At 45.3% G+C, this 18,236-nt stretch overlaps 2 protein-coding genes across 2 annotated transcripts; both read right to left on the minus strand.

The window, feature by feature from the left end:
- Positions 1-654: 654 nt before the first annotated feature.
- Positions 655-2,070, minus strand: LOC133449083 (E3 ubiquitin-protein ligase TRIM35-like). The gene has a single exon (XM_061728215.1). It carries the CDS (start codon positions 2,068-2,070, stop codon positions 655-657), a length of 1,416 nt encoding a protein of 471 aa, XP_061584199.1.
- An 11,714-nt stretch (positions 2,071-13,784) lies between these two features.
- On the minus strand, positions 13,785-16,457 carry LOC133449216 (E3 ubiquitin-protein ligase TRIM35-like). Its single transcript, XM_061728349.1, has one exon. It carries the CDS (start codon positions 16,455-16,457, stop codon positions 15,042-15,044), a length of 1,416 nt encoding a protein of 471 aa, XP_061584333.1. The 3' UTR covers positions 13,785-15,041.
- Between the last annotated feature and the right edge of the window lie 1,779 nt (positions 16,458-18,236).

Here is an 18,236-nt window from a genome sequence, read left to right on the forward strand (position 1 = left end):
ACTGGTGAGTGGGGATCAATCAGCCGATCATCTCAGGACACTTCCAGCCAATCAGCCGCCGGGAGGCGGACCCGACTACAACCCAACCTTTGTCCCAGGGTAGCTCTGATAGTTACGGGTGTTTCCATGGCAACCAGCCGGGTCAGCCAAGCGGGTGTTCCGTTCGTCCTCCCTGACCTGTTCTTTCTCTCACTTCCAACGTGGCGCAAACGAGGAAACAAGGAAAAAGGCTTTTCTTGCTCTCTTCTGGACCGACCTGTCTTGTAACATGACTTCATCTGATACGTGATCATTCTCGTGAGTGCTGCCCCCATGAGGTCAGACGTGGTATTTCTACATAGAGTGGCTTTGCTTGTTTATCAGACATCAGTCATCAATATTTACAGGATTGTCTGAGACAACTATCCCGTCACCAGTCACATGATCAATCATCATTATGAATCATCATGAGTTATTGTTAGATCATAATCCAGAAGCATCTTTCCTGGATTCACATTCACAGATCAGCCAACATTTTAATCTAGAACTGAAACGCTGAGACACGCTTGAGCTGAACGAGTCCCACTCAAAGTCCACAAATCCGACAAGAATGTCAAATGCAAATGAGGCTGACGATGATACGACCTTACAGGGGATGTTGACTCGTCTCAGGGTTCAGGGTCTTGTCCCACCTCCTAATCTGCCAAACGGTGTCGTCACGGAAACCTTGCATGGCAGGATCTCCAGTGGGACTGAGCTCCGAGTGTACACGTAAGGAAACAACACGCCCGTGAACGTGTGCGTGAAGATGAGCATGACTGCATTTATTTCAAGATCCACGAACCACAGCTTCCCCTCGTCGAAGTCTAGATGAACCAAGATCTTCCGGGGCGCCCCCACCTGCAAGTCTTGCTCCAAGCCCGATCCAGCCAACGCCTTGAATCTATTATCCTTGAGTGAAATCCTCCACCGCCGGTGCTCCGCTGTGTCACCACCGTCGGCTTCCAACATTCCCAGCTCCCAGTCAGCGTTGCGTCCAACATCCACGGCCCAAGTGTAGGTCCCTGATTTCATCCCCTTGGAGCCCAGGACAGTGCGGGGGAACCTGGTCCTCTCCGGGTTGCTCGGCAAATCTTGCTTCCCCACGAATGTGACACTCAGCAAGTCGTCAGACACGACGAGCTCTGGGTCTGCGGTGTTTGGATCCAGGATCACGGGACTATAGCGCGCCATGTCCTTCATCTTATTCATGATGTTGAAGGTCAGGTTCCCTAGATGTTCGGCCACATCTATCAAAGCCCCTGGAACCGGCTCCGGGTCCTGCAGAACCGGACCCTGCTTGACCCTCCGGGTCGCCACCTTGTGGTTGAGCAGCAGCGAGACGTCTCCAGCTGTCAGCTCCGTCTCCGTCGCTCTGATCGTGTCTGAAAGAGCGTCCATGTCCCAGGTCAGAGCCTCCACCTTCTCCTTCATCGCCCGACTCTTCTGCTCCTCCTCCTCCCTCAGCGCCTCCACCCTCGCCTTCTCTTCCTCTTCCAGGAACTGGTGAAACTCCTGAAACTCCTGCCGGATCTGCTTCTCGGTGTCCTGGGCCTGGACTTGGAGGTAGTCTGCAGTGAGGAGGGATTCCTCCGTTACCTGCTGGAAGAGCATTAGCTTCTCCCGGAGGGGTGTCAGGTCTCTCTCCAGAACCTGGCGGAAGTCCCGGGCCGCCTCGTTGATGGGTATGAACTGGTGGTCTCTGTGAGTCCTGGAGTCCCGGCAGACCAAGCAGACCGGCTCCTGGTGGTCCAGACAGAAGATCTTGAGCTTCTCGCCATGCAGACTGCACATGTGCTCGGGCCCTGCTGCTGCCCGCCGCTCCTCGTCCCTCAGAAAGGCCTCGCACAGGTTCTTCAGCGCCAGGTTGCGAGGAGGCTCGCTCTTCGATGACTTCCTCTGGCAGCACGGACACGGTTGTGTTTTCTGCTGCGCCCACCACGACTGGAGGCAGGCCCGGCAGAAGCTGTGGCTGCACGACAGGACGACCGGGTCTTTGAAAATGTCCTGGCAAACGGAACACAAGAGGTCTTCCCCCGAGCTAGAGGCCATGTTCTCTGCGGGAGACGCTGGTGGTTCAGACTGTCAGTTACTTTGACTTCTGATTATTTCTGTCTGAGGGCGTCGTCAGTCAGCAATGAGGACTGACGGTTGTGGGCAGAGCTTCATGCAAACTCCAGTGTATGTGTGTGTGTGTGCTTTATCTCACTTTACCAGACTACTCCAGCGTGAACCAGGTTTTTAACATCACTGATTTACAGCTTCAAGGAGTGTTCAAAGGTTGCAGAACATTGATCCACTCAACCGTTGGTCAAGTGATTAAAACTGGACCTCAAATTCTGAAACAGAAAAAAATTCTGAAAACAGATCCAGACCTTACAGTTCCTTCGCCTATGCCTCTATCCCTCTAGTCAGAGGAAGTGCAGGTCCAGATCTGGACCCTTGTGATCAGTTCTGCAGGTCTGGTTGCTTCTGCGTAGAAGCTCAATCTTAACACATTCATGTTGTGTTTGCAGAGGTTCGTCCTCATGGACAACCCCACCAACCTCTACACCATCATCCAGCCAGACCTGCCGGCGTCCAACAGCATCATCCACATCATCAACAAGCCCGTCAGGAACACACCTGGCGGGCTGCTGCGTGACGAGTGAGTTCAAGGGTCACTTCCAACAACAGGAACATCCGCAAACAGTTAAACATTTAACTTGAACGGCTTTTGAGGAAGATTTGTCGCTTGACTGAGTCTGTCTCCCTTTTACCAAGTTTGCAGACAAGACAATTGGAGAAATCCTGACTTTGGATGAAAAGCACAACTGCTTCCTGTCTTTGGTGGACGTGAGTATCTGGTCCTGGTTTGTAGTGTGAAGACGTAGACATGTGCGAGACCCAGTAGCCAGCATGTCGACTAGTTTACCCTTTTACAGTTTTACAATGTCATCATCTAAAGTTTTGTATTTAGATGTTGTGTGATTTAGGGTTGGGGGTCTATGGGGGGGGGTTACGTCATGGCGGTGGGAGGGTGGCTGGGGGGGGGTCCCGGTTGGGGGGCCATGGCCTGGGCGTCTCAGGTCCATCCCGGGGGGGGCTGGGCTGTGGGAGTCCCACTCGGAGGGCCCGGCTCTGCCTGGGTGGGGGGTGGCTGTCTGCGCTGGAGGGGCATCGCTGCCTTCTTTTTTTTATTTCCTTGTTGTATATTTTCATGTGCAAATAAACTAAAAAAACTAAAAAAAACTTAGGGTCATCTGTCACACCTAATATTTTAGTGTTGACTCAGGATAAATAATTCATTTAGCTTAACTTTTTATTGAATATAAATTATTTTTGAATTACCGCCAGAAAATGTAAAGACAATAATACTAAATATTTAAAAAATGTCTTTGATCAAAATGAGAAAAATCAATCTGGGGATCTGTTGTCAGTTTATAATATTGTAAAGTAAAAAATAAATAAATTACACCGATAGATATAAATTAGAAAACTTTGTTTAAATAAGCAAACTAATATTTTTCAACTATTATGAATGAATGCATTGTTGTGCCACGAGCCCCTCAGCCAGCAGCCAGCACAGCTGTGGCTGATTCCAATCAGCCCAGCTCCTCCACCACAATCATCAAGGGCTGCCTACATAAGCTGCTGAGACGACGCTCAGCGCTTAGACGTTGACTACTGTGGCAAGTACCTGCAGCAGGAAGTTTAGGCTCTGGTGTGTGTGAGATTTTGTAGATCTGCTATTTTTTGTCCTAACTGTTCTTTCCTTGTGTTCCAGCCTCCCTCCAGTCAATCCAGTGTCTACCCGCTCCACCGTTCCGTCCACTTCCCCCGGACTGAGTTTACTCATTAAATCCTTTGTTTGCAACTTCAGTCTCAGTGTATTTGCTTTTGGGGTCCCTGGCACATTTGGCTATTTCAATTCTCGAGTGAGCCTAACATGAATGAATGAATGAATGAATGAATGAATGAATGAATGAATGAATGAATGAATTTATTTCGAACATGTATATTAAAAATAAACAGTAACGTCTTAATATGCACATAAGTTTACACTTATTCCTAGTTCCTACCCCTTTATAACTATGAATTTACATTATTGCTATTATTATATCTACACAATATCCATATAAATGTCTATTTAAATACTACATAAACATGCCTATTACTACCTAATTATCCATATAAGTATAAAGAAAATATAAATATTACGTAAATATATCAATATATAGAAAATACAAATAATATATAAATCTATATAAATATACACTATATAAACTACATAAATATCCCTATAAATATATATATGCTACATACATAATAAATATATAACATATATTACATAATTATAACTATCCATCTCAACATATAATATATACCACATAAATATCCACATAGATCTAAACGTATCTTAAGCAAGTATAATAGTGTGGTGCCGAAGTACGGGAGTCGGAGGCGGAGTATAAATGTTAAAGGTAGGCACTAGCCGTTTATTCACATCAGCCATTTATCCACAACACACTTAAAACAGGAAGCTTGACGTGACGTAACAACGCTCTCTAACCGAGCGGAACAACTCTAACCCGCAGAGGGTTCCTATGTGAGTTATGTAACCCACTACACCAGCCCCCCCAGAAGTCACCCATAGTCAAAATCCCCTCGTCTCGGGGGAACAACGGCCCGACCACCACGGGTACGACAAACATGGGCCGAGGGAAGGGGTCGAAGGTGCGGCTGCACCACCCACAGGGCTGGGGGGCAAACGTGCCGACAGCGGCGCGGGCCTCCCAACCGGGGACAGGGAAGAGGGTCCAGGGGGTCGACCCCTACGTGGGGCTTGCACCAACTCCAATGGCCGGGAAATGTCCACGTGGGCCAGCTTAACCCTATCAACAGAGACAGTGTCAGGCCTACCGCCAATGTCCACAACCAAGCTCTTAACCCCGTGCTGCAGGACCCTAAACGGCCCGTCGTAGGGAGGGCGCAGGGGGCCGCGGTGGGCATCATGGCGAATGAACACGAAATCCGCTGATTGCAGACTAGGGGGTACCCTGAAGGTGGGGGAGCCGTGCTGTGATGTAGGGATGGGCGTGAACGCCCCAGCGGCCTCCAGCAGGGTGGCACGCTGCCTGGCCGCCGACCAGTGGGCAGTAGCGCTGGGAATGAAATCCCCCGGGACTCGCAGGGTGGTAGGCCGTGGTGCGGTGTAGCTTGACTCCCAAACCGTCCGCGACCGCGTTCCACAGCTCTGCAGTAAACTGCGGGCCGCGGTCTGAGGAGAGGTCCGACGGGGTCCCGAAGCGTGCAACCCACGTCCCAATGAATGCACGGGCCACGTCGGATGAGGCTGTCGAGGAGAGAGGAATGGCCTCGGGCCAACGAGTCGTTCTGTCGACCACCGTGAGGAGATGGGTGAAACCCTGCGAAGGAGGCAGCGGACCAAGGTCGATGTGAACGTGGTCGAACCTCCACTCCGGAACAGTGAAGGTTTCAAAGGGGGCCCTGGTGTGACAGTGCACCTTAGCCCGCTGACAGGCCACACACGCGTCGACCCACGCCCTCACGTCTCTCTTCAGCCCTTGCCACACAAACTTGAGAAACTGAGAAACCAACTTAACGGTCGGCTTCCTGCCAGGGTGGGAGAGATTGTGCACCGCCTCGAAAACGCTCCGTCTCCAGTCAGCAGGAACCAGCGGTTGAGGTTGGCCAGTAGAGAGGTCACACCACAGTCTGACACCTGAGTCACCGACCGCGACCTCCTCCAGGCGTAACCGGGTGTTGGAGGCCCTGAGGGTCTGCATCCCGCGGTCCGAGGCCTGGTCCGCGCTCATGCGGGCGTAATCGACACCCAACTGAACGGCCCCTACGACCGCCCTGGAAAGCCAGTCCGCGACCACGTTGTCCTTACCGGCGACGTGTCGGACGTCGGTGGTGTACTCGGAGATGAATGACAACTGGCGTTGCTGGCGAGCAGACCACGGTTCAGCCACTTTAGACATGGAGAACGTGAGGGGTTTGTGGTCGACGAAAGCCGTAAACTTACGACCCTCCAGTAGGAAACGGAATTATGCAATAAAAAGTGCTAAATTCATTAAAACTTTACTTTTAATTTCCTTGTAACAACTTAAAAAGGCATTTTTCAAATTCATATAATTTACATTTGTTCAATTTGCAATTTATTTATAGTTAAATATCGCTGTCCCTCATACATCTGTCATTACCATCACACTCAACATTTTAGAGAGCAATAACGTTTTTACAAACAGTTATTTACATTGTTGCATGCAAATTAGATGCTCCAGAGGAACATTCCCAGACACGAGGCAGAAGCCTGATTTTTTGATGCTCACATATGTAAATAATTTGATGTTTTATACATCCTGATCTGAAAGTATGTTTATTAGGTGTCATTACCAAACTAGTTGAGTATTTTAATTCATTAATAGGACATTTCACTTTATTTACATATTTTCAGTGTACAGTGTGCTTAGCTAACCAGTTAGCTTAGCTAGTCAAAAAATTTGCCAACATTTTCTGCAAAGAGTGAGAATTGTCATTACCGTCACGTGTCATTACCATCACAAAGGTGACTGTGATGGTGATGACTATCAGTGATGGTAATGACAATTTATCTGTTTATTACCTTATAACTAGAATATATTATTATAGCCACTTATTTTCCATGCACTACTTTATTATGATACATAATTGAACAGTGACAAACCATAATTTACATTATTTTTGTTTGAAGATGTCAACATCGCCCCAGCTAAACCAGCTCAACGGTCAAAAAAATATAGAGACAAAATCAAGGAAGATCCTGAGAAATATCAGCAATATCTTGAAAGAGAAAAAGAGAGATATAAAAAAAGAGACAGGAAAATTGAAAGCCATCTCACAATTTTCAAAGCGGGAACAAAGATGCAGGAGACAACAGTGGAAAGTTAAGCAAAGAAACAGTAGGGCCAGTGTTAGGTTTAGGCACGTAACATTTGTATCATCAAACTCTCTGGAGACAAAGAAAGACACAAACACCATTAGAATTTACTTGCAAGGAGAGCAGTCGAGATTTGTAAGATCTCCAACATACTCTGATTTGTCTCTGCTGCTTCCTTGCTTTTATTCACTCTAGGTGTACCCTAGTTTACAGAGCTGACTGCGCCCCTAAAGGGAGGGGAAAGGAGTGGTCACAGTCAGTGGACAGGTATAGATTGTTCTTGTTTAGCAACAAGAAGTTTCCTCTTCTCTGCAGATGCCTGCTTTATGCTGACAATTAGGAAACTTCTTGTGCAGCACTTTTTAATCACTTAACACAGCATTGTTTTATCAGTGTGTCACAGGCGTAAGCAAATTATCATACGTTCTGTTAATAGCAAGCATGATAACTTATACAATAATTCCAACATTTCCCTCCTGTTTATCATGCATGCTATACAACATCTCATACTTCGCATCACAACCCAGTCTTTAAAATATTTTCAACTAGGAGTTAATTTCTGTTGTAGTCACACATTTATGCTCAGAGATCATCAATGTTCATCTTCTCCATAAGTGCCAGGATCAGGGAAAAGGTCCGGCAGATGCAGGTAGTCAATGTAATTGAGTCGATGTAAGTGGGATCGTGGCCTTTCATCCACGATGCGGATCGTCTGGTTCGGTGCCAGCGTTCGGACTGCACATGGTCTATGCCCAGCAGTAAATTGTCCACTGTTACTGGAGTTACTCTGACCGGAAGAATCAGAGATACTATGGCACACAGGCCGGTAACGTTTTTTGGTAAACGGTCGAATAGGCGTTCATCACCAGATGTCTGCCCTGCTCACCGGAACAAAAGTGTGATTGGTTTCTGAAACATCGGCACAATAGTCCGCTTGCAGTCTGCCCAATACGGGGCCATTTCCTGTCATATTAATGCAGGTAAAATTTAAACGTGGCACGTCCTTTGAGAACACTGGCTTCTTTTCTTGTGCTTCAGTCAAGGGATACACTTTATCCCACGCCACGCAATATGAATTGAGTGCCAGATAAGTGGAATTCATAACCGTCACTAAGCAGGTTTGGTTTAGTGTGGCGGGAACGACCTGTAGCAAGGCCTTTGGTCCCATACACACAAGGCAATCCTGTCCCACGGTTTGTGCCGCCTGCTCAGTCATAAGCATACAATTGTTATTTTGTCCTGAAATTCCGGTGGCAACATGGAACCATCCATCCATGTCAGTAGAAGACACCCTGATGGTATTATGACACACTGATGGCTGACACTCCAGCTGTCTGTGTGTAGTTGCTTACCCTGCGTTTGTCAGTACTTTTCATGGTGTCATTTACACACATTATGATTGGGAAATAAGGGTCAGCACCCAATGACCATGCCCAGAGCAACAGGCCCCAGCATGAGGTATTAAAGATCTGAGCGCTTGGGACTGCAGGGGACTACGCATGTCCTCTGTTTTCTGGACAAGTTTGTCCAGGATATCATTGTTGTTGTTATTTCAAAACAGCCTCCTCTCTAAGCGGGTCTCGTTAATCCTGAGAATGCTGCAGGCTCTTCACTGGCTTTCGAGCCTACCTGCCTCTAGTTGGCGACAGATCTGCTCTATTACCAGGCTCTGTTCTCAGAGACTCCTATTTTGAGGGTTGTTCTGAAATAATCTTTTTACAATGTGATTGGTATACCCACGTACTCCTTTCTGCTATCTTAACGGCCGTGGGCGTCGTCAGCAACACCTGATGTGGTTCTTCCCACTTGGCGGAATGCCAACATTTTTCTCCTTATGCTCCGTACCAGGACCCAGTCCCAGTCTTCATGTTCCACTAGTTGATCTTCTTGTGGATCGATAGGCGTATTGGACTCGTCTTTCAAATTTCTTTGTTTTTCCCGCATCTGTCTCATGTAATCAGATAAATCTGTTTCTTCCTCAGTTTTCCACCGGTGTTTAAAGGCGCCTAAAGGAGCCTATATGGTCTGCCGAATAACATCTCGTACGGCGTACTTAAACGGTGATGTTTAAAGTACATTTTTACTAGATCCAAACATTGAACCCTACTTCGACCGGTTTCTTCTATACATTTTTTCAGTTGATTTTTTTTAATGGTGCCGTTTGTCCTTTCAACTAGATCCGTGCTTTGGGGATGATAAGCGCAGTGATGTCTCAGGTCGATGAGAAACAGTTTGTCTATTTTATCAGTTATCTGATTTACGAAATGTGAGCGTATATCAAGCATGCCCTACATGCCTTTTTTTAGTATATATTAAAGTCATAGGTTGTAAATACTTTTCCTATTTTGGTCTATCATCCCTCCTGTTTGAGACATTAGACCAAAGATCCTCTATACAGAAGATAGCGCATTACCGTTACTGCCAATGGTATGAAATGGTATCCACTTCCTGTCTCCTAAGTGGGCGTGTCGCCCCTCTCCCCACATCGTTTTGGAACATACAACACTAGATACAGTCAACAGCTTCCTTAGCACTTCTATTCATGGAAGCCTGCTCTCCGTGTTTCATCCGTAGTCTCTTTTAAAATCAATTACTAACCACCTCTGAGGTATACCAGGGGCAACACGATGTGATTAGGCGGAGCTCAAAACTTGGGGAAATTGGATAATTCCATTTTTATTTTGGTCTGTGATGCCACAGTTCCTTTTGGATCACAAAGCTCACTGAGCGAGTAGTCATCAGACTTAAGCCGCTCAAACAAATAAATAAATAAGTATCTTTCTTGAACAGAAACCTCTCCTGTTTAACTTAAAATTGTATACATTTATATAAAACAATAGAAAGAAAGAAGAACACCCATAATACTGCACATTTTTTGGTGCAATAACAAATGTGCAACCAGAAAGTCTGTAGAAAACTTTATCTATATCTGTGCCTCAAAAGACATGACTGTAGGCTGCAGTTGTAGTAAAACTAAAAAAAAACAACAAAAACTTATGAACAGTTCAATGCCATTTTCCATTGGCATTTTATGACTATGTTTTGACTCTCACAGTAATACGGGACGAAGCGCGTCTCATTTTAGCTCAATATGGGATACATACTTTAATTTATAAATACGGAACGATTTCCTTTTTCAAGGGATGGTTGGCAACCCTAACCATAACCCTTACGTTTTAATATGCTTAAACGTTTAATACACTTGTACAGTACAGACATAGAGCTCAGGCTCACAGCTACTAAAATAAATAATAGATTAATTATTGAAAAGAGGACAAAATACAACATCAGATGTTGTACATACTAAGACACCTTGTGACTTTTGTACCTTCGTTACCTTACCCAAGTAGAAATTTTGGTTATCTATACTTCACCGGAGTAATTATTTTTCAGACGACTTTTTACTTTTACTTCTTACATTTTCTACAATTATCTGTACTTTTTACTCCTTACATTTTAAAAACAGCCTCGTTACTCTATTTCATTTGGGCCTTTAATAAAAACTATCCAGTTAAATTGCTCCATCCGGATAGAGTGAATTTGGTTGTGGTTGTTTCAGATGTTCTTGTCCAGTTTTGTTCTTACATCCGTTCCCTCAGATTCCTGCAACTAAACTTGGATGTACATTCCAATAAAGGTTAGGATAAATGATAACATGAACATGAAGTTTGACTTTTTGCACCATTACAATACTTATAGGCAACTAGTCATCATATCTGCTGCTCTCTGAAACACAATAGTACACACATATGGTTCTTTAATATATTTGCATTATACTAAGATACATTCATTTTCAATGACTTTTGTCCTTAAGGGCTTTTTCCCCCTTACATTACTTTTCCTTTTATACCTTAAGTAGTTTTGAAACCAGCCCTTTTATACTTTTACTTGTGTAAAAAACTTGAGTCGATACTTCAACTTCTAGAGGAGTATTTTTAAACTCTAGTATCTATACTTTTACCTCTGTTATGAATGTGAATACTGAAGACACCTCGGAAATCTAATCAAAAGATGAGTTGCGGTACAATCTGCAAATATGCTGTTGTATGAAGAACATAACCAGTTTGTCTGTTTGTTTGTGTCCTCTCCTTGTCCAGGAGATGACACAGAATGAATGACTGAATCCATTCATTAATGAAGTTTACTTGAGCATATTATAAGGCACTACCACTGCAGTGTCATATTTTTTCATATTAATTTATATAATCTATAAACTGAGATGAGGCTGTCATTCCTTAGAATATTCCTGCATTGGGAAGGAGTTTCTTTCACTTCCTTAAGAAAACAGGAAAAAAAACAACAAAAAAAACAGTGGCCTCAGAAAAAGAGTCATTATATTAACATTTTGTTTCTCTAAGAATGAACTGTTGTGGACTGAACAAAAATACAAAGGTATGATGAAATAACCATTTCATCTATTTAGCCCTTTTTCATGAATGTCTAATGAAATCTGTTATCCACCATCTACAGACAATCAGATACAGAGACAAACTTACTTCCAAAAACTAATGTAGATTGTGTACTCTAAAATGTAAATAAAACAGAAGATGCCGACTACCAAACCACTTTATCTTTGACTATGACGAGTACCAAAGAACAAATGCTGAAGCTTGCTGAAATCAAACTCTAATTTACCTAGTCAGTATGTCTTTTCAAAACTGTGGGTCAAAGGCATGTACATCTGAAATAAAAATCCGTCTTCACCATGACAGCTTCACTGCAGGTGTAAACAACAACTCTTCACAGAAATAGTTTAATATTTCTGAAATTTTGCAATGTATTCTTTTTGAGTGATTAATCATTATATACTAGATGGCTGTGAAGACATCTGACTGTGACCTGGATGTCTGATTGACATTATAAGAACAGATTAGTCACTTATTATTTTACTTTCCAAGATTTCTTTCTCTTTCCGCTCTTAGGGAGGTGTAAAACTGTCTATCAATGCAGTTAAACTATACATTGTTTTTACCTTTTAAATTCAACAACCTGATTCTGGTTGAGGAGGCATTCTTCGTCTATTCCTTCTTACTGACGTTTATAAAACTTCCTTCTCTCTCTCTTCACTTGCCTTGTTCTTTCTTATTCTTCCTGCGTTTTCTCTATTGCCTTACGCTCTCCGTTTTCCCAGCGCTGGGCCGCATCTTTCTAGTACTGAACATACTCATACCCATATTTCTTTCTCCATGTTTCAACTCCCTTGCTTTCTTCAATTATCTTGTCACCAAGTTTGGTTAAACTTGTGGGAATTTAATTTTCCGTCATAACCAAACTTTGACCGAACTTGACCAAACTTTTCCACCCATATCTGTAGGTATTTCAACCTGTTTGGGGTCTGTCTTTTCAATACATTTCCAGTCGTTTGACTTCAATTTACTTTTTACTTTACTTTTTTTTACTTGACCCGTTTGCCATTTTTATTTTTTCCTTCTTCTTCTTTTGGACCAGTGGGTTGGCGTCACCTAGGGTGACCTAACACTGGTTTATGTTTTATTTACGTGAGACGAGTTTGGTAAAAAATCTGAGTGGTAAGTCTCACTTCTACCGTTTATAGGTGGAGACTTCTTGCCTTTGTATCCACTCAGACCCAATCTGCGTCCTCACTTTTTAGTATGGGAATATTTCCATTGAAATATTACCCCTTTCATTCATTCATTCACAACCCACTTTTTGTGCACTTATTCCCTTATTCTTTGCCAGGGGAGTCCGTCCTCCCACACGGAATTTAACTACTTCTCTGAGTAGAGGACTCCGTCCTCCCACACGGAATTTAACTGGTCTTACAACTTTTAACGGCAATTAAAAACTACTTCTCTTAAGTAGAGGACCCGTATATCCTTCCTCAGGCCTTTAACATACTTCAGACGTCTTTATCAATTCAGGTCTCTCTGACTGACTTACCCTGTGATGTGTCTATCTCTCCTGCTTTTGGATGTCGTCAATCCTCGGGTCCCAGCGGTCAACCGAAGTTGGTCCCGTCAAAAGGGTCTCTGCCTTGGCCAAGGTCTTGTCCACCGCGTTCGCGTCGAACCGCTGGAACCGTCAGATATGTTGACATCCGGCTCGAAGGACCAATTAAATGTTAGGTTTAGGCACGTAACATTTGTATCATCAAACTCTCTGGAGACAAAGAAAGACACAAACACGATTAGAATTTACTTGCAAGGAGAGCAGTCGAGATTTGTAAGATCTCCAACATACTCTAATTCGTCTCTGCTGCTTCCTTGCTTTTATTCACTCTAGGTGTACCCTAGTTTACAGAGCTGACTGCGCCCCTAAAGGGAGGGGAAAGGAGTGGTCACAGTCAGCGGATTCAGGTATTGAGTCAGGCATTGATTCGTTCTTGTTCTCATTTGTTTAGCAACAAGACGTTTCCTCTTCTCTGCAGATATCTGCTTTATGCTGATATCTGGAAACTTCTTGTGCAGTACTTGTAATCACTTAAACACAGCATTGTTTTATCAGTGCGTCACAGGCGTAAGCAAATCATCATATGTTCTGTTAATAGCAAGCATGATAACTTATTACTTATTTACAATAGTTCCAACAGATAGCCAAACGAAATATCCTGTGGTTGTAGGGCAGATTGCTGGCTATTCTTCTTTGCTCCAGGGTCAAAGAGTGTCGACTGGAGGTGTGTAGCAGAGGGATTCCTGTTGGCGTGGGCCTGACGGCTGTGGATTCAAGAGGGGGCGCTAGAGGACAGTCTTTGAATAAGACGGTGAGCCCCTGAACGGATTGACTTTGACTGTTTGTTTTTAACCCTTGCCTTTTAAGGATTGGCCATTTAATAGACATTTTCCCCACCCTTGATTTTATGTTATCATTCTTTGCACAATAAATGTTTGTTGCTGCACTTGTTGTGTTTGTGGGTCATTAAGTACTGCTCACCCTCGAAGAACTGAAAAGTATTTCCTTGGGGTCTTGGTTATTGTATTACCATAACTTTAAGAACCACCCCTTTGACATATGTATAAGTCCCTGCGTTCCAAAACAACTCTTGAATAAAACAGGAAGGACGCTTGGGTGACCTGTAGACTGTGATAAATGAAACGGGTGGATTGATACAAACAAAATAATGATGCTCAAATGAAGAATAATTGTTTAAAGAAATTGTCTTAGTTACAATTGAGCTATTAACACATGTGAAGTCAGTTATCAGTTGTTATTGTTGTTATCTGGATAGTTGAAGATAATCAACATACTCCTGATCAAGATGTTTCCATTTATTTTATTTCATCCACAACCTTTATAAATCACTGCAAAAACAATTGGCTCCAAATACCAAATATATATAACTCCCTGCTGTCCAAAATCAAAGTGAATTTCACCTCACAAAAAAGGTAAATTATATTATCATGGCAGTTTTAAAAGAGCATACATGTTTTATGTTTAAAAAAAAAAAAAAAATTCTATATCTTTTTATTTCCCTCAACCACCAAGTTTTACCAGCAGCATTTAAGACTCTTCTCGTAGCAGTACCACATCTGACCAGGTGGGGGAGATCTAGATCTACTGGTGAGTGGGGATCAATCAGCCGGTGAGCCGATCATCTCAGGACACTTCCAGCCAATCAGCCACCGGGAGGTGGACCCGACTGCAACCCAACCTTTGTCCCAGGGTAGCTCTGATAGTTAAAGTGTCCTCCCAGACCTGTTCTTTCTCTCACTTCCAACGTGGCGCAAATGAGGAAACAAGGAAAAAGGCTTTTTTTGCTCTCTTCTGGACTGACCTGTCTTGTAACATGACTTCATCTGATACGTGATCATTCTCGTGAGCGCTGCCCCATGAGGTCAGACGTGGTATTTCTACATAGAGTGGCTGTGATTGTTTATCAGACATCAGTCATCAGTATTTACAGGATTGTCTGAGACAACTATCCCGTCACCAGTCACATGATCAATCATTATCAATCATGAGTTATTGTTAGATCATAATCCAGAAGCATCTTTCCTAGATTCACATTCACAGATCAGCGAACATTTTAATCTGAAACTGAAACGCTGAGACACGCTGGAGCTGAACGAGTCCACAAGTCCGACAAGAACGTCAAATGCAAACGAAGATGATACAACCTTCCAGGGGATGTTGACTCGGTTCAGGGTCTGGTCCCACCTCCTGATCTGCCCAATGGTATCGTCATGGTAACCTTGCATGGCAGGATCTCCAGTGGGTCTGAGCTCCGGGTGTACATGTAAGGAAACAGTGTGCCCGTGAACGTGTGTGTGAAGTTGTGGATGGCTGTCTTTCTTAAAATATCCACGAACCACAGCTTCCCCTTGTCGAAGTCCAGAAGAACCATGATTTTCCGGGGCGCCCCCGCCTGCAGGTCTTGCTCCGAGCCCGATCCAGCCAACGCCTTGAGTCTACCGTCTTTGAGTGAAATCCTCCACCGCCGGTGCTCCGCTGTGTCACCACCGTCGGCTTCCAACATTCCCAGCTCCCAGTCAGCGTTGCGTCCAACATCCACAGCCCAAGTGTAGGTCCCTGATTTCATCCCCTTGGAGCCCAGGACGATGCTGGGGAACCTGGTCCTCTCCGGGTTGCTCGGCAGCTGTCGCGACCCCACGAATTTGAGGCTCAGCAGGTCGTCCGACACGACGAGCTCTGGGTCGGCGGTGTTTGGATCCAGGATCACGGGACTATAGCGCGCCATGTCCTTCATCTTATTCCAGATGTTGAAGGTCAGGTTGCCCAGATGTTTGGCCACATCTATTAAAGCCCCTGAAACCGGCTCCGGGTCCTGCAGAACCGGGCCCTGCTTGACCCTCCCGGTCACCACCTTGTGGTTGAGCAGCAGCGAGACGTCTCCGTCTCTCAGCTCCCTCTCCGTCGCTCGGATCGTGTCTGAAAGAGCGTCCATGTCCCGGGTCAGAGCCTCAACCTTCTCCTTCATCGCCCGACTCTTCTGCTCCTCCTCCTTCCTGAGCGCCTCCACCCTCGCCTTCTCTTCCTCTTCCAGGAACTGGTGAAGCTTCAGAAACTGCTGCCGGATCTGCTTCTCGGTCTTCCGGGCCTGGACTCGGAGGTAGTCTGCCGTGTAGATGCATTCCTCCGTCACATCCTGGAAGAGCGTCAGCTTCTCCCGGAAGGGTGTCAGGTCTCTCTGCAGCTCCTGGCGGAGGTCCTGGGCGGCCTCGTCGAAGGATCTGAACCGGTGGTTGCTGTGAGTCCTGGAGTCCCAGCAGACCACGCAGATCGGCTCCTGGTGGTCCAGACAGAAGAGCTGGAGCTTCTTGCCATGCAGGCTGCACCTGTACTCGGACCCTGCTGCCGCCCACCGCTCCTCGTCCTGCAGAAAAGCCTCACACAGGTTCTTTAGCGCCAAGTTGCAAGGAGGCTTGCTCTTCGATGACTTCCTCTTGCAACAAGGACACGGTCGTGTTTTCTGCTGCGCCCACCACGACTGAAGGCAGGCCCAGCAGAAGCTGTGGCTGCACGACAGGATGACCGGGTCTTTGAAAATGTCCTGGCAAATGGGACACGAGAGGTCTTCCCCCGAGCTGGAGGCCATTTTCTCTCCGGGCGACGCTGACGGTTCAGTTACTTTGACTTCTGATGTCTGAGGGTGTCGTCAGTCAGCAATGAGGACTGACGGTTTCCTGGTTGAGTTGGAGTGCAAACTCCAGTGTGGGTGTGTGTGTGTGTGTGTGTGTGTGTGTGTGTGTGTGTGTGTGTGTGTGCGTGCCTTATCTCACTTTACAACACTACTCCAGCGTGAAACAGTTTTTTCATATCACTGATTATTTTATCTTTACAGCTTCTGTGTTCAAAGTTTGCAGAACATTGATCCACTCAACCGTTGGTCACTTGATTAAAACTGCAGCTCAAATTCTGAAACAGAAAACCTCACTGACCACTAGGGACCAGATCCAGACCTTATAGTTCCTTCGCCTATAACTCTATCTCTCTAGTCAGAGGAAGTGCAGGTCCAGATCCGGACCCCTGTGGTCGGTTCTGCAGGTCTGGTTGCTTCCACGTAGAAGCTCAATCCGGTTTTTGTGGACTGCAGCTTAATGCATTCATGTTGTGTTTGCAGAGGTTCGTCCTCATGGACAACCCCGCCAACCTTTACACCATCATCCAGCCAGACCTGCCGTCGTCCAACGGCATAATCCTCGTCATCGACAAGCCCGTCAGGAACACACCTGGTGGGCTGCTGCGTGACGACAAGGTGAGTTCAAGGGTCACTTCCATCAACAGGAAAATCCGCAAACAGTTAAACATTTAACTTGAATGGCTTTTGAGGAGATGTGTCGCTTGACTGAGTCCGTCTCTCTTGTATCAAGTTTGCAGACAAGACAATTGGAGAAATCCTGAATTTGGATGAAAAGTACAACCGCTTCCTATCTTTGGTGGACGTGAGAATGTGGTCCTGGTTTGTAGTGTGAAGACGTGGATGTGTGCGAGACTTAGATGTTTCCACTGTGTGATTTAATTCAAACTCCACCCGCCAACGTTCTCCATCTGACCCACATGAGTCTTTTGAAGAAACTACCCACTAGATAAGATGTTAACATTAAATAACATGCAGCAGTCACGCAGGAGCCGTTCCTAATGATGTGGCGGTGGCGCAGTGGGCTGTTGTGCAACAAAAGGAGTGCTGGTTCAGCTATTAGAGAGTTATTAATAATTGTCTCATGATGGTTATTAATAATGAATAAAGAAGATGACTCATCCAAATGAATCAATCAAAACGGGGCACCACCTGACTTATCAGGAAATAATAACTAAGCAACAAAATCAATCAGATTTGACACAAAGCTGGTATATTAAAAGCCTCACACGGGGCACCATGTATATTGTGCCATAAAGGGGGTGCTGGTTGCAGCGCTGCAGACCTTGGTTGCCATATCTACGCAACTAGACCAGATAACTCCATCGGAGGCCTCCGAGAGAAGAGAAAGAAGCGAGAAAGTAGGGAGCTTGCTCTTTGTAGCCGGGCCTGGGCTGCAATAAATCGGCATGGGCAACCTCCTGCGTTTTGGGAGTCCATGCCCGAAGGGCTGTAAATGCAAAGCCTGCCGGGGCTTTGAGTCTTTATAGAGGTTCCTTTGTTTCAAACCATGCAGGCAACGTTGAGAAATCGAGGCTGCCCTCAGAATTGAAATTAAGTTTTCCCCTGTTCAACACAGGGCTGTAGCCCAACAGGGCGGTCCAAGCTCCCCTCCAAACAGAGGGTTGTGCGATTGATCCCCAGGACTATCATGTGTCCTAATTTGCTCTGTGTTCTTTTTGATGATTGTATAACAGCCCCCTGTGATGTCACACGCAGGTTTCAGCAAAATTTCCT

Source organism: Cololabis saira, chromosome 8 (genome assembly GCF_033807715.1).
Source record: "Cololabis saira isolate AMF1-May2022 chromosome 8, fColSai1.1, whole genome shotgun sequence".
In the NCBI taxonomy this organism is placed as follows: Eukaryota; Metazoa; Chordata; class Actinopteri; order Beloniformes; family Belonidae; genus Cololabis; species Cololabis saira.